General features: G+C 45.0%; 1 protein-coding gene across 8 annotated transcripts in view; it reads right to left on the bottom strand.

Annotated features, from left to right (window-relative positions):
- Positions 1-9,661, bottom strand: part of LOC121553368 (ankyrin-3) — a 114,129-nt gene extending 104,468 nt beyond the window's left edge. For 3 of the 8 annotated variants that reach the window (XM_041866422.2, XM_045211580.1, XM_045211579.1), the window contains exon 1: positions 9,027-9,658. In XM_041866422.2, the coding sequence (XP_041722356.2) occupies positions 9,027-9,146 (120 nt within the window). In that variant the 5' untranslated portion in view covers positions 9,147-9,658. Of the gene's footprint in view, positions 1-9,026 lie in introns of all 8 variants that reach the window. The other 5 variants (XM_041866421.2, XM_045211578.1, XM_045211581.1 and 2 more) reach the window with 4 other exon arrangements.
- Between the last annotated feature and the right edge of the window lie 2,920 nt (positions 9,662-12,581).

The raw sequence follows: 12,581 nt of genomic DNA, 5'->3' as shown, positions 1-12,581 counted from the left end.
GAACAGGGCCCAAAATCGACCCCTGCGACACACCTTTCGTAATATTGAGGAAACTAGATATGATACCATCAGTAAGCACCCATTGTGTCCTGTTCGTTTGATAGTACTAGAACCAATTGCAAGATGCCTGATCTAGGCCTATTTCAGACAACCTTTGAACAAGTAAGATGTGGTCAACCGTATCAAAAGCCTTCGACAGGTCAATAAATAAGGCAGCACAATGATTTTTATGGTCTAAACAATATAGCATATAATCTAAGACAAGTGTAGCCACTGAAACAGTGCTAAAACCAGATTGGTGCTCATTAAGAACAGAATGAGAAGTTTAGAAAGTTATAATCTGAGTGTTGGCCAGGAAATCTACACTACAGCACAGAACAGCACAGGGTAGTTATGTGGTCAGTGTTATCTGCTGGTCAACAAAACCCACTGCTTGCCTCTTTCTCCGCCTTTCATTGTACTCTCATGTGACACACACTCTAGAAATGTTACAATTTCCATGCCGGATCAAATTACTCCGCAACAAAGACGCTGTCCATTTCATGCTCAATTGTATCCAATAGAAAACATTCTTTATTCCCTGAGGGGTTGTCGTACACAAAAGGCAGCGTTTGTCCATGCAGTGATACAGACGTTTGTGTCTGAGACAAAGACTAGTCACACTCTGTCACTTGTTCTCTCAGAACACTCAAAACAAGGTAATGATATAGCCAAAAAAAAAGTCCAATCAATTCAGTCAGTCTGGTAAAAAGCAGGGTGTTATAGATGTAAAGCAGAATGGACCTAGCTCTCTATTCCACATGATTTATCAAGGACCAGCGAATAAGGTGGTACAAATATATAAAAAAGGAAACATCTATAAATAGGGATGGACTTTAAAAGCTGTCAAATGCTAGGAAGAACTAGGATCACAGAACCAAATTGAAAAGCAAGCTCTTCATATTTAAAACAGAAACAACGACTAACCAAATAAATACTGAAACACTGGAAGCCATTGTGTTAAACATACTGAGTGTTGTGCGACACCAACACCTGGGAGTAGTAGATAAGGAGGTAGCTGGAGAGACAGAATGCATTTTTCTCTAATCATGAACCCCCCCGAGAGAGCTGATTGTGGAGGTGTGTCTGCTCTGTGATTATCATCGATCTGCCCTCAACACAGCCCATTTCCAGCCCCGGTCAGGACACAGGGACAGGCTCCGACTGGCTGACTCTGCCCACAAAGAGATGCCTATTTCTGGGGACTAAGGATGCCAAGAGTGGGTGGTAGAACCAGGGCACAAGGTCAAATTATCAAATATAGGCCTAGAGTCTAAACACTGTTCAAATGACACAGAAGCTAGTGAATATATTTAGGGATTTTTGTCATCATCTTGCATGGCTCTAACACAGACGGCTAGTCAAATATTTTCTCCCTCTGCCTTGTGGGACGACAGATCAGTTGAGAAGCAAATTATGCTATAACACATGAAATATGTAAAGGAAAACCTACAAGACAATTGGTCTTGGTTTAGTAGTGCAACTGATAGGATAGTGGATGGGATAGTGGCAGGTGGTTAGCTACAACTGAAGCGGAGGTAGACAGAGGCCAGAGGGGGGAAGGGTGTGTGTGGGGAGGGAGGGAGGGTAGGGTGTGTGTGGGGAGGGTAGGGTGCGTGTGGGGAGGAAGGGAGGGAGGGTAGGGTGTGTGTGGGGAGGATAGGGTGCGTGTGGGGAGGGTAGGGTGTGTGTGTGGGGAGGGAGGGTAGGGTGTGTGTGGGGAGGGTAGGGTGTGTGTGGGGGAGGGAGGGAGGGAGGGTAGGGTGCGTGTGGGGAGGGAGGGAGGGAGGGTAGGGTGTGTGTGGGGAGGGAGGGAGGGAGGGTAGGGTGTGTGTGGGGAGGGTAGGGTGCGTGTGTGGGGAGGGAGGGTAGGGTGTGTGTGGGGAGGGAGGGTAGGGTGTGTGTGGGGGGAGGGAGGGTAGGGTGTGTGTGGGGAGGGAGGGAGGGAGGGTAGGGTGTGTGTGGGGAGGGGGTGGGGAGAGTTGCCTCTATCCATGCAGGCACATAGAATGTGTCCCATGGGTCAGAATACTGGTGTGAGGGACAGGATAACTACAACAGGAGGGGTTATTAGAGAGGTTAGGGTATGGGATTATCACCTGCTGTACACACACACAAAAACACACATTACACACAATAGAGTGGAGGGGTTTGGCTGGAGAGTGAGGGGGATGGGGGGAGCATGGTTGAGGGTGTGTGTGTGTGTTTGTGTGTTTGGGGGTGGGGGTGGACCAGCATGTTTAACAGCCTGATGGAGAAGGCCTTGATACACCGTGGGGGATTAATGCGTGTGATGATGGCGGGGCAGGGGGAAGAAAGAGAAGCTTACAACACAAGCATCGGTGCACATGCCCTGCTTCTATGGTTGGTGGGTGCTGATGAATGGCCCCAAGATCTGGGATTTTACTTTCTGTGTGTGTGAGTGTGTGTGAGTGAGTGCATATGGAGGACAGTCCTTGTGAGAGAGAAGAGGAGGGGGTTTCAGGGCGAATGGAGAAAGGGGGGTTGGGGGGCCCGTGCCGGGAAGCGCAGGCAGGCAGGCTGTGGGGGAGGAGGTGGGTTTAGCTGGTAGCTACTGTTGATGGGGGCTCATCACTGAATTAATGTGTGTGTGTGGGGGTGGGAGCTCAACTCTTCAAATGCACAGCATCTCTCTGGTACTTCAGCAGCCTCCTCCTTGCCTCCAGCTCGTCACTCTCCATTTTCAGTCATTTCCTCTACCCCATTTTCTACTCTCCTCAGTTCACTACCGCACCCGTCCTTCCTTTCGCTTCCATCCTTTACCTCTCATTCTTTCCTCGTCTTTTCACCGTTCCATTCTTCTGCTGTCCTTCTCCTTCCCCATCCCTCCTTTCTCCCCTCCTCCTTTCTTGCCCCTGTCGTGCCCGACCCTGGGCACTTCATTAAAGGATTATGCCAAGACTTCTTGTTTGTATTTTCACTCTTCAAGGAAAATGTCAGGAAGCTGTTGTCTTAATAAATTACTAGAAAATACGACAAAATTGAGAATCTTGCCATTGAAGCTCTCTAATGTAGTCAGAAATCTGCTACACCTCACGGCAAACTTACGTCAGAGATCCCGGGTTTATACGCACACAGCGTCAGCATCTTCTGCTCAACACAGCCTCAGAGACAGTCTCTATAAGACAGAGGCAGCCTCTATGAGACAGAGAGTCTCTACGAGACAGATGCATCCTTTATGAGACAGAGGCATCCTCTATGAGACAGAGACAGTCTCTATGAGACAGAGGCATCCTTTATGAGACAGAGACAGTCTCTATGAGACAGAGGCAGCCTTTATGAGACAGTCTTTATGAGACAGATGCAGCCTCTACGAGACAGAGACAGGCTCTACGAGACAGAGGCATCCTTTATGACCCAGAGGCATCCTTTATGAGCCAGAGGCATCCTTTATGAGCCAGAGACAGTCTCTATGAGACAGAGACAGTCTTTATGAGACAGAGACAGTCTTTATGAGACAGAGACAGTCTTTATGAGACAGAGACAGTCTCTATGAGACAGAGACAGTATATCAGTCTTTATGAGACAGAGACAGTCTATCAGTCTTTATGAGACAGAGACAGTCTTTATGAGACAGAGACAGTCTCTATGAGACAGAGACAGTATATCAGTCTTTATGAGACAGAGACAGTCTATCAGGCTTTATGAGACAGAGACAGTCTTTATGAGACAGAGACAGTCTCTATGAGACAGAGACAGTCTATCAGTCTTTATGAGACAGAGACAGCCTCTATGAGACAGAGGCAGCCTCTATGAGACAGAGTGATGAGAGCAGCAACATACAGGACTACCACGGAGCTGAGAGAAAAGTGGAGAGAAGAGAGGAGAGGACACCACTCACCTTCAAATGACCTTCAGGCCTAGCAACATCCCGCTCTCACTCTCTCTCGCTTTCCCTCTCTCTCTCTCTTTCTCTGACTGTCCATCTCTGAGATGACACCCAGAACATGGTGGATTTTGATAACAACATTAAAGCTACACAATAGATAATTATTTACAGTAACATATTCTGTGTTCTATTCCACTACACCAGACCCATTTCTAGTCACTTCCAATCTCTAATATACCACAGAGAATACATGGGTTATGGCGTACCATCCCAGTAGGACAAACACACCAGTCTGGTGTAGATTCTGTTACAGCTTTAGTGGTAAATCCCCCCCAGCACTCAGCTCTCCAGGACCCCTCAGACGACTGGGCCGCTCGATCGATAATTAAAACGATCCCTATTACAGTGTCTCATAGGCCCCTTGGAGACTGAATCTATTGCAGTGAGATAGATAGTCATATACAGAATAGGGCGATGTACTGTAGATTGAAGGATTGAGGAACAGCATTTCAAGGACCATGGGTAACAGTCTACTGTTCGCCGTAAAGAAATGGCTAAAGGGCTTTGGAGGTGCCAGCATATTGAATGCAACTGAACAAAAGCAATCAATGATCAAATCAAATAAAGGGTTTCCTTCATTTTAACCAGAATTGTTGAAGTACACTAGCACAGTAGGCTATTTCTGAAAAGCAGTGCTGGACAGAGGGTTGTGTGCCTGTGGGGCAGTTTCAGTTTAGCACTTTAGCATTTAGTTTGATGAGTGGCCTGCCCATTTGACTGATGAGGACTTTCTCTAGGTCGCAACAGTCCCCCTGGGACTGGTCCTGGATCAGCCACAACACACACAGCAATTGTCCTTTAGCGGGTTAAGGATGGACCATTCTCTCTTTACACATATTATAGTCTCTTGTGGAAGGGGGTGGGGGACAGACAGAGGAACGAATGCTCGTTCTGCCTTTGTTTCGCTTGCCCCAAAACAGAGAGAAATGTGTTTGAGTAAAGGCATCAGCATGCTTCAGTTTGGCTGGCGTCTAGCCGAACTCGGCTAGCCAACCAAACGAGTGTGCTCGCATACTCTCAAAAGACCTTAGCTTGAAAAATGAGAAAAAAGCGGCAATAGTACTGTTTGTCCATTTTGAGATGCCGTAGCCAGAAAATAGTCAGAATTCATCTAATATAACTCAAAAAATCTGTCATTAATTTTGACGTTTTTTCAGAGATCTTAGTTGCGCAATTTTACATATAACTAAGATGTTTGGTGCAGTATTTCTCAATGAAAAAATGTGCATGAAAACGAGTCTTCTCTCGTTGAATGCCAACAAAGACTTTATTGAAGAATCCCTACTTTTGACCAATCACCGATGAAGGGGCGTAAACCGAAAAAACCCTCACCGAAGTCCAAAACTAACAAAAACATCACCAAATGTCATCATAATATATGCACAAACTCTTCCGAACAGTTTCGGCTGGGAAGCATGCGGACGCCTTAAGAGAGAGACCGAGAGAGAGAGAGAGAGAGAGAGAGAGAGAGTGAGAGGATGGGAGACTCCCATTTTGTGAGCTACAATGCTCTGTCTGGTAAGAGCTACAATCCTCTCCTTCTCCTTTCTAAGACCTACAGGAGTCTCTTCTTACTACTGTTGCTATAGCCCAACTCTTAGGGAATCCGCAAGCTCTTTGTTATGTCTCAGAGATAATAACATTTTAAGGAAAGGTGGTATGATAACCTGTGCGATAAGGTCACAGTGATGCCCTCCTACCATCTCCTACCTCCCTAGCTCCTAGTGCCAGCTCTGGGCTTGATTAGCCTGACCTCTCCCCTGTCCCCCTCACTGCGTGTGCCAGTAGGAGGTGTCCTTTCCACTGGCAGGCTACGATACCTCCATGCACAGCAGCTCCTTCTGGGGAGAGGAAGGTTAGTGGTCCCCTCTGCCAAAAGCAATCCTCCAGACACCTCCACTCCATTATGCCCGTACAGCACTGAGTGAAGGCTGATAAGAGAGGCAGGCGGGCTCCTCAGTCAGCAATTTTCCTCTCTCTCTCCTCCTCTCTCACTACTTATTTCTCTCTCTCCTAGTCTTTCTCTCACTCCTTCTGTTTTTCTCACTCCCCTTTTCTCTCCCCCTCTCTTTCCTTCTCTTTCTCTCTCCCATCTGGTTGTGTTGGAGGTCCACCAGACAGTAGTAAACGATGCAGGCCAAACCCATCAGGTACTTAAGCAATAAGGCATGAGGGGTACCCCCGAGGAGCAATATACCACAAATCCCTGAGGAGCCTTTTTGCTATTATAAACTGGTTACCAACGTAATTAGAGCAGTAAAAATAAATGTTTTGTCATACCCGTGACATACGGTCTGATATACCATGACTGTCAGCCAATCAGCATTCAGGGCTTGAACCACACAGTTTATAATGTAGAATAGAACAGGATCTGAGATAGACTGGCTAATACTGTAGTGTAGAAAAGAAAAGAAAAAGGTTTGAGGGTCCTGTGTGTTTGTTATGAGGGTCCTGTCTGTTTGTTATGAGGGTCCTGTGTGTTTGTTATGAGGGTCCTGTGTGTTTGTTATGAGGGTCCTGTCTGTTTGTTATGAGGGTCCTGTGTGTTTGTTATGAGGGTCCTGTGTGTTTGTTATGAGGGTCCTGTCTGTTTGTTATGAGGGTCCTGTGTGTTTGTTATGAGGGTCCTGTCTGTTTGTTATGAGGGTCCTGTCTGTTTGTTATGAGGGTCCTGTGTGTTTGTTATGAGGGTCCTGTCTGTTTGTTATGAGGGTCCTGTCTGTTTGTTATGAGGGTCCTGTCTGTTTGTTATGAGGGTCCTGTCTGTTTGTTATGAGGGTCCTGTCTGTTTGTTATGAGGGTCCTGTGTGTTTGTTATGAGGGTCCTGTGAGTTTGTTATGAGGGTCCTGTGTGTTTGTTATGAGGGTCCTGTGTGTTTGTTATGAGGGTCCTGTCTGTTTGTTATGAGGGTCCTGTCTGTTTGTTATGAGGGTCCTTTGAGTTTGTTATGAGGGTCCTGCGTGTTTGTTATGAGGGTCCTGTGTGTTTGTTATGAGGGTCCTGTGTGTTTGTTATGAGGGTCCTGTGAGTTTGTTATGAGGGTCCTGTGAGTTTGTTATGAGGGTCCTGTGTGTTTGTTATGAGGGTCCTGTGAGTTTGTTATGAGGGTCCTGTGTGTTTGTTATGAGGGTCCTGTGTGTTTGTTATGAGGGTCCTGTGAGTTTGTTATGAGGGTCCTGTGAGTTTGTTATGAGGGTCCTGTGTGTTTGTTATGAGGGTCCTGTGTGTTTGTTATGAGGGTCCTGTCTGTTTGTTATGAGGGTCCTTTGAGTTTGTTATGAGGGTCCTGCGTGTTTGTTATGAGGGTCCTGTGTGTTTGTTATGAGGGTCCTGTGTGTTTGTTATGAGGGTCCTGTGAGTTTGTTATGAGGGTCCTGTGAGTTTGTTATGAGGGTCCTGTGTGTTTGTTATGAGGGTCCTGTGAGTTTGTTATGAGGGTCCTGTGTGTTTGTTATGAGGGTCCTGTGTGTTTGTTATGAGGGTCCTGTGAGTTTGTTATGAGGGTCCTGTGTGTTTGTTATGAGGGTCCTGTGTGTTTGTTATGAGGGTCCTGTGTGTTTGTTATGAGGGTCCTGTGTGTTTGTTATGAGGGTCCTGTGAGTTTGTTATGAGGGTCCTGTGTGTTTGTTATGAGGGTCCTGTGTGTTTGTTATGAGGGTCCTTTGAGTTTGTTATGAGGGTCCTGTGTGTTTGTTATGAGGGTCCTGTGTGGCTCAATTGGTAGAGCATGGAGCTTACAACGCCAGGGTTGTGGGTTTGATTCTCACAGGGGACCAGTAAAAAAATGTATGAAAAATGTATGCACTCACTACTGTACAAGAGCTTCTGCTAAATGACTAAAATGTCAAATGTAAAATTAGATGTGCATTAAACACATTTCCATTTCTGCTTATCAACAAAAGGAGCATGTGAGGTGCATTTCTTAGTGAGAGATGGAGAGAGAGGGAGGAAGAAGCATGAGGACAGGAGGAAGGACACAGCTCAGAGGAGAAAGGGGAAACGGATTATCCGAATGGAGCGTGCTATACTTGCAGGCAATCAATAAATGGAGAAGAGCTCCCTCAGCCCGACATGAAATATGAGTCTCTATAATAACGATAATAATATCTCCCATGGACATCAGGAACAAACACAAATACACACGCAAAGATAATGTGCACAATCAAATAATTTAAAATCAGTCACCTTTAAGGTTTTTGTTAAAACAATGATATTTTCATAGACGTAAAAAAAAATACATTGTCTATGTTGGGGTCAAATAACAATCTATGGTCCATAAATAGAAGCGACTGTCCATTAACACAAAGACAATAAATGTTAGTCTTATTGAATAGATCTCATGGGTGAAATAATTGCATCCAGTAAACATCAAGCAGTGATGCTTAACTTCCAGCATGACATAATCCAGCTATTTATGACTTCAACCTATTAATCCAGCAAAACCAGAACAATGTGCATATAGCAGATAAAAGAGCAAGCATTAACCCACGTATATTCTCCTCCATCATATGGAAAGCTTTTCTATCAATAAATAACATCAATATGCATTATATATGGACGTCTGTGTATCCAGCCACACAGATTCTCTTGACTGGACCACAACACAACCACATGCCCGGAACAGTACAGAACTCTTTGGATCACTAAATAAACAGGAGTAGTTTGGATTAGTACCATACCCCTGTCCATTTGATAAGCTGTAAGATCAAGGTTTTTGAATCCGCACAATGAGAGATGCTGATTTTGGAGTAAGAGAGTGGCGGTGATGCTGTAGTATTTGGGGGAGCCCCGTGCTTAGCTGAATATCAGACAAAAGTGTTAGACAGAATAAGGGCCAGATGCCAAGTACGACCTTACCACTACGCACAACGAACAAGGCCCCAGGCTGAGGCTTAACTAACAGGTGAAATTCAACAAGGTTACGTGCACGCGAGCGCGCACACACACACACACACACACACACACACACACACACGGCTGCATGGCAGCTTAGCGACATGAGAGAATTGTGTGTGCTGCCCATATGAACACAATGGGGACGTGGCTGAGCAGGGAGTCACGCTCCAGTGAAAGTACCTTTCTCTTTTGTTCCCGGGACGCAAGTTTCTTAATTCTCCTCTTCTTTTCTTTCTCATCCTCGATAGCATTGACATCCACGTCCCGGTTCTTCTTCAATGCGGAGGCTGCGTGAGCCATGGCGGAATTAAAAACCGGTAGAAATCCCAGGGAAGTGGAAGCCAACGATCTCAGAGAAAAAGATAAGGAAAGGGAAAAAGAGTTCCGTCCTGCTGACAAGGAGAGTGTCGGAGGATAAAGGTGGGCAGGAGGAAAGATGAGAAAACAGCTCCTCCTGTTTCTGTGTCAACCACTGTCAGTGTAGAGGTTGTGAATCCAGGAGCGAGAGAGAGCGAGAGAAGAGAAGCTGGATGGAGAGACACGAGCATCACCAGGCACAGAGGTGGAGAGGAGAGAGCTGGTTACTACGGTAACCACGCTCTGTTTCTAGCCGCCCTCTTCGCGTTCCCCTCCTGGTCCATGGCGGTACCTGGGCTGGTGCTCCACGTGGATCTCTGTGTGTGTGAGAGCGAGAGAGAGAGAGAGAGAGAGAGAGAGAGATAGAGAGAGAGAGATAGATAGAGTGTGTGTGTGAGTGAGTGTCTGTGTGTATGAATGGAGTGTGAGGGAGCCAGCTGGGGTAGGCAGGGAGGGGGGATAGAGGGAGAGTGAGGGAGTGTACGGCTATGAGTCTGTGTGTGTACTTCCCCCCCACCCACCAGCTGGAAGTGCCCAAGTGAGAGATGGGATGGGGGAGAAAGTGTAGAGGACTGACTGATGGGGGAGGTTGGATGGTCCTGATGGTAATGTTCTGTATCTCTCTCTCTCTCACTCACTCACTCACTCTCTCTCACTCACTCACTCACACACACACGTAGGAAGGGAAGAGGTAAAATACCTATCCATTATGTTTTTCTATATACATCTGTTATTGTACAAAAGACAGCTGATCCTATAACTGGAATACTAATTGCTATCTGTGTCTAAGAATGACAACAATAACTTCCATTGGGTCATACATATATTTTTTTAAATGAGAAATGGTCCTGCTGAGTACTGACATAATAATACTAATGCTGAGAGGAAACTGACATACTAATGCTGAGAGGAAACTGACATACTAATGCTGAGAGGAAACTGACATACTAATGCTGAGAGGAAACTGACATACTAATGCTGAGAGGAAACTGACATGCTAATGCTGAGAGGAAACTGACATACTAATGCTGAGAGGAAACTGACATGCTAATGCTGAGAGGAAACTGACATGCTAATGCTGAGAGGAAACTGACATGCTAATGCTAATGCTGACAGGAAACAAATGAATGAAAGCAGTTAACTCCATCAGTTATTGTGCTCATAAAATAGCTGAGATTCTCTATCCCTACACTGTGGTCATTATTCCATCTGAGGCCATTTACATTTTGATGGAGGGGTCAAATGGTATCAGGGGGCCATTTGTTTCACCAAATCGAATGGCTCTTTGTTGAAAACAGACAGAGAGAAAGAGGGAGGGAGGGAGAGAAAATAAATAAAAGAGGAGGATATCCAGAGTAGTGTAAGAAACAACAATAGACTGGGTTAGATTTTTTCAGGGATCAAAAAGAGGGAGTGAGAGAGAGAGTCCAGTCACATCTTATTTACAATGTCATTCACGTCTGTTGCTCACGTCAAACATGGCAACGTGGAAAAAGGAACGGCCATCTTTGTTTTCTCTGTCTGTGCTTCAGCACCTGAGTAGCTGCATGGGTCCTGCGCTGGTGCATGCCGGGCTGTTTCTGCTTCTGCTTTGTGTGTGTGACCGTATGTGTATTTGAGTGGACGAGTAGAAAAGGGACACAGAACAGGTTTATTTTCCAGACACCAGCCATGTAATGATATGAGCATGAAATCCCTTTTTCTTTCATCCCTTTTTCATTTTTATTTTTAAACAGCAACGCAGACACCAGCTTCAGGGGCGGGGCCCTCACTCCCCATCATGCATCAGGGGGTGTCACATTATCATGTTGTTGCTAGGTGAGGACCAATGGTGTTGCTCGGGGAGGTTGGTGGTTGAGGAGCACAGAAAGGTAACAACACCAGTTGGGGGTTGCATGTAGGAAATCACAAGACAACCAACTGCCGTTCCTAAAAATCCTGTCTCAACGAGAAGCATGCAGAGAGACCAAGAGAGAAAAGGAAAATGTTTCTCAATGGAGAAGAAAAGATAATCCATACAATGAAAACCTTGCGCTGGAATGATATATGAAACATAAATAACATTTGTACTGATATTATGCAATACAGCCTTTCAGTATGTCATAATACAGCATAAAGAGGAATATTCAGAAATGCTTGCTAAATGCAATGCTTGCTAAAATTAAATAACTGAACTTAAATGTTGTATTAACCTACATATCACAACCATCGACAATGACTGCATCCATACCATTACACAGACCCGTATTCAGTGGTCAAAGTCACATAGAAGGGCTCCAATAATCTCAATAGTTTATAGTTGGCATCAGACTAAATGTGTCCAGACTAAAACAACCTTGGAAAGAGCTGGGTTGATTCCAAGGATGGACTTTTAAAAAGGCCCATTTCACCTTCGCTCCAGGCAGCAAGCCATATCAATACAGCTACTGAACTGAAGAGTTTTAATAGGACAGTAAACGACTAAACAACAATACAGGAAATACTTGCTGCTTTGTGAATAATCGATGATGCCATGTTTTGCCAGGTTAACTACAAGTTATAAACAGCTAAATATCTCTATGACAGAAAACATCAATTTGATGTAAAGAAAACCTTTAAAGAACAATTTTAAGAAAATGTCTCTTGATTTGAACATTACATTTACATTTTAGTCATTTAGCAGACGCTCTTATCCAGAGCGACTTACATGAGCAATTAGGGTTAAGTGCCTTGCTCATAAGGAAAGCCCCTGTTATAAATGAGTCTGCATATTTTTACAGCCCTCCTTGGCAACATTATCATGGATCTCAAATAAAAGTGTCCAGCTAAAGGACTAGCTGCACCCCCATTGATGAGCTAGACACAACTTGTGTCAGCCTGTCATCTTTTATGGGTTAAACCAATATGTTAGACCATCTATTATTAACGGAACATGTACCTCAAAGAGTGACAGCAGTGTTTAGGCCGTAGCATGCTTTCCCCCTTTTTTTGGATAATAATGAATGCGTGTGATTACTCTCCTGGGTGTAACAGAAGCGTTCCCTGTTCCCAGTCTCATTGACCTTTTGACCTCCACAACCACAACATTTTGTCCTGGTTGACATCAAGCACACAGCCTCAGACAAAGCCAACAACACTGTGCATCTGTTAGAGACTGAAGTAGGTCGAACTGAGGTTAAGAGACATTCTCTAAATAGAAAGCGGTGCTGACACTGTTCAAAGGCATAAAGTTTGATTCTGACACTGAATACGTTCACAAGGTCTAATTGAAGAAGAAAGGGTCATTGTTCTCTGGTCTAATGCCAGAACTCTTAAAGCACAGACCTACAGGTTGATAACTGAGGCGTTTACACATGTTCCATTAATCCTTTACTATGATAGGTTTCCTTTGTCTCCAGA

Source organism: Coregonus clupeaformis, chromosome 37 (genome assembly GCF_020615455.1).
Source record: "Coregonus clupeaformis isolate EN_2021a chromosome 37, ASM2061545v1, whole genome shotgun sequence".
Taxonomy (NCBI): Eukaryota; Metazoa; Chordata; class Actinopteri; order Salmoniformes; family Salmonidae; genus Coregonus; species Coregonus clupeaformis.
The sequence above is the reverse complement of the archived record's forward strand: the minus strand, read 5'-3'. Positions and strand labels throughout refer to the sequence as shown.